Source organism: Caenorhabditis briggsae, assembly GCF_000004555.2.
Source record: "Caenorhabditis briggsae complete genome, chrV, whole genome shotgun sequence".
In the NCBI taxonomy this organism is placed as follows: Eukaryota; Metazoa; Nematoda; class Chromadorea; order Rhabditida; family Rhabditidae; genus Caenorhabditis; species Caenorhabditis briggsae.
The window spans coordinates 12,798,762-12,802,089 of NC_013488.2; the positions used below are offsets into that span (position 1 = coordinate 12,798,762).

The window sequence follows — 3,328 nt, forward strand, 5'->3', positions numbered from 1 at the left end:
TAAAACTCTGCTTTATCTTTCTCATAAATGAGGTCTTGCTCCAAATACTGAATTTTAGCTTCCAAAGCAGAATTCTCTAGCTTCTGATCTTCAAACTTTTGGAGCATCTGCGTTTTGAATTCCTCATACGTAGCTCTTTCTTTGATGAACATCGATATCAGCTCTGCTTGATTCGTTTTAAATTCATCTTTCCGCTCTAGAAGATCAGCCCGAACACATCGAAACTCGTCAGAAAATGATAATCGAGTAGATCTGCCGAAGTCTTTCAACTTCTTTGCAGCTTCACAATACTTTTCTTCCACTTCCTTATACCGACAAATTTGTTTCTCTTGTTCGTGTATTGTGTTCAGCATGAAAATGAATTGTTTCCGTAAGATCAATGGCTGGTCTTTCAATCGAGAGGAAATTTGTTCTCCAAAACCTTCTTTGATTGATTTATTGAAGGCGTCCTCCAGAAAAAGAGAGCTCAGAAGCAAATCATTTTCTGTCTGACAAGAGAATTCTCGTGACTGTGCTGAGTTTTCTGATGGAGATTGTGAAGAGGTCGATGGAATATTTGCAGAATTTTTCGAAACTTTTTGAGAATTTTTAAGAGGTCGTCCTCTTGCTTTCGGTTCCTCAACAGGAGAGACAGACTTTTGAGTTCGTGTGTTAGCCGGTCTTCCACACTCCTAGTTTCGGTTACTGCAGGAATATCAACACTTGTTGATGGACCGTCAACAGCTTTCCTTTGAGATTTCCTTCGACCCCAATTGGGTTTCTTGGCTTTTCCACCAACAAACGCATGTTTCTTTGGTTTCTTTTTAGAAGCTGGTTTCTTTTGCAGTGTTCCCCCAAGACAGAGATCTTCTTCTACTGCTTCAGCAACATCTTCAGCTGGATATTCTTTTTCTGCTTCATTTTCCTCAAGATCATCTACATCCATTTTCTCGTCAATTCCCTCATCCGGATTTTTTTCCAACAGAACTTCTTCAGAACCGTTGGAAGTGCTAGGAATCGGTTGTGTGTCAGTCTCAATATTGTTTAAAGCAGACTGTGATGATGAGTTTCTTCCAGCTCCGAAGTGAAATGCTCTTTCAGACTTTGTTAATGTCCGGCCCTCTGTAATTATCGGAATGATTGAAACAAAACGGAAATGACGGTTCTCACCTTCTGTGACATATGAAAAACATCCGCGTACTTTTTTGCAGCACATTCCAAAATAGGAGTGGCATGAATGACAAAGGTGTCTGTATATGTCCACGGGTTTACTTCCAGTCTGCAATTATTAAATTCATGTGAAGACTGATACGAGCGGAAAAAAATGATCATCGTTCTCTCTTGACCACCCAAAACAGAAATAAAAATCAATGAAATTAATGTTAAAGGAAAAGATATTCAGATTTCGCGACTACCTTGACGTTTGCATATTTTCGCTCAATAGTCGAGTGTTAGAAATGAAGAAGATGAGCTAATCAATAATTGAAGCTCTTTGTGATAACTGGCCACTTATACTCGGTATCATAGATCATCTTCAAGACTTGCTAGCTCGGTTTCATGCTAGTTTTTGAAAAAATAAATTACCTCGAGTTTTTTGTAAAATGTAAGCGATCCAGCTTTGCCACAAGTTTCACATGGTATAGGCTCTATGGAGTCATTCGAATCTTCATCGACTGCGGATGTGGATTCCTCTATGATAACCTCTTGCAAAGTCTGAAAATAAATAAAATTTTTCACTGTGTTTTATTAAAATGTAATAAAGACCCACTTCGACTTGTTCAGTACTGAATTCAGTTTCCAGCGGTGCCAAAACGGGTCCCTCTTCAGCATCATCTGTATTGTCGTCCATTACCTGAAAGTTTTTTTTGTTCGAACGGAGATATTTTCAGTCAAAAGTACAAACGAATGTATAGAGGAGTAGTTTGATAAGATCATATGCCACTCGGTTCGGGTGAACAATTAATCGACAGCTGAAGTGGGCGGAGCAACTGAACTAGTCGAAACGCAATGCGGGCGCGCAGTTTTTGCAAAACCGCCGCATGCTGTTCTGAAATGAATGTATTGTCTTGTCGCATATTTCTTTTTTAATAAATACGCTTTTTTTGCAATTTTGACACATTTTTCCTCAAACCTGCAACCAATTTTGATTTTCAGATGAATAAATCTAGTGATAAAGCAAAGCCTCGTGGTGAATACGAGCCCGACTGGGCTGATGAACCAGAAGAGGAAAAGAAGACGAGAAAAGAAACTGCTAAAATATTTGGACCGCAAAAAGACCCGGAGTGGTGGGATATTAACACTTTTAGCAAGGTTAGTTTGTTCCTCACAAAAAAAAATAGAAAAAAAAACTCAATTTCAACCGAATGATGATTTCAGGAGGACAATCCAAATGGACTCCTTCAAGAATCTTCTTTCTCGTCATTGTTTCCTAAATATCGCGAGAAATACATCAAAGAAAGCTGGCCGCTCATTGAAAAAGCTCTTGGAGAACATCACTTGAAAGCCGACCTCGATTTGCTAGAAGGAACTATGTGTGTTCGAACAACACGGAAAACCTGGGACCCTTACATTATCATGAAAGCTAGAGAAGTTCTCAAGCTTTTATCCCGTAGTGTTCCATACGAACAGGCTATCCGCGTCCTTGAGGACGAAATCTACTGTGAAATTATCAAAATCTCCTCAATGGTTCGAAACAAAGAGCGATTCGTAAAGCGGAGAGCTCGCTTGATTGGAAACGATGGTGCTACATTGAAGGCGTTGGAGCTGCTGACTCAGTGCTACGTTTGTGTTCAAGGAGGAACTGTTTGTGCAGTTGGACCACTTTCCGGACTCAAACAGATCAAGTAAGTCTATTAGCCATATCACAACACCAAAAACAACCACCATTTTTCAGCCAAATCGTCACAGATTGCATGAAGAACATTCACCCTATCTACAACATCAAATCTATGATGATTAAGAGAGAACTCGCTAAAAATGACGAGCTTAAAGATACAAACTGGGATCCATATCTTCCAAAGTACAGAAAGAAGGTGCAATCAGCATCAACTACAAAGGAAGCGAAGAAAAAGAAGGCTTATAAGATGAAACCGAAGGGAGAGTACACTCCATTCCCACCAGCACCCGTGATGAGCAAGATCGATAAGCAGATTGAAAGTGGAGAATACTTCATCAGAGAACATGAAAGAAAACTAAACAAAAAACGGTAATGGGGTTATTCAGGGTGTCGGCAAAAAAGGGGAAAAAAAAACTCCGCGAAAACTCGGAGAGTGTTCCAATCTGGCTGAAACTTTGGGTAAAACTGGAGAAAACTATAGGAAACATTTTGCCAAAGTTTGGGGTCAAAAAA

General features: G+C 39.6%; 2 protein-coding genes across 2 annotated transcripts in view; one reads left to right on the forward strand and one right to left on the reverse strand.

Annotated features, from left to right (window-relative positions):
- Positions 1-1,828, reverse strand: part of CBG19113 — a gene marked incomplete at both ends in the record, with an annotated part of 1,856 nt that extends 28 nt beyond the window's left edge. The window contains 4 exons of the mRNA XM_045237904.1: positions 1-449; positions 494-1,258; positions 1,564-1,692; positions 1,748-1,828. The exon at positions 1-449 is cut by the window's left edge and continues 28 nt beyond it. Coding sequence (XP_045096681.1) covers positions 1-449; positions 494-1,258; positions 1,564-1,692; positions 1,748-1,828 — 1,424 coding nt within the window. The remainder of the gene's footprint in view (positions 450-493; positions 1,259-1,563; positions 1,693-1,747) is intronic.
- A 305-nt stretch (positions 1,829-2,133) lies between these two features.
- The window catches only part of CBG19114, a gene marked incomplete at both ends in the record, with an annotated part of 3,086 nt that continues 1,891 nt past the window's right edge, over positions 2,134-3,328 (forward strand). The window contains 3 exons of the mRNA XM_002637361.1: positions 2,134-2,289; positions 2,356-2,822; positions 2,873-3,184. Coding sequence (XP_002637407.1) covers positions 2,134-2,289; positions 2,356-2,822; positions 2,873-3,184 — 935 coding nt within the window. The remainder of the gene's footprint in view (positions 2,290-2,355; positions 2,823-2,872; positions 3,185-3,328) is intronic.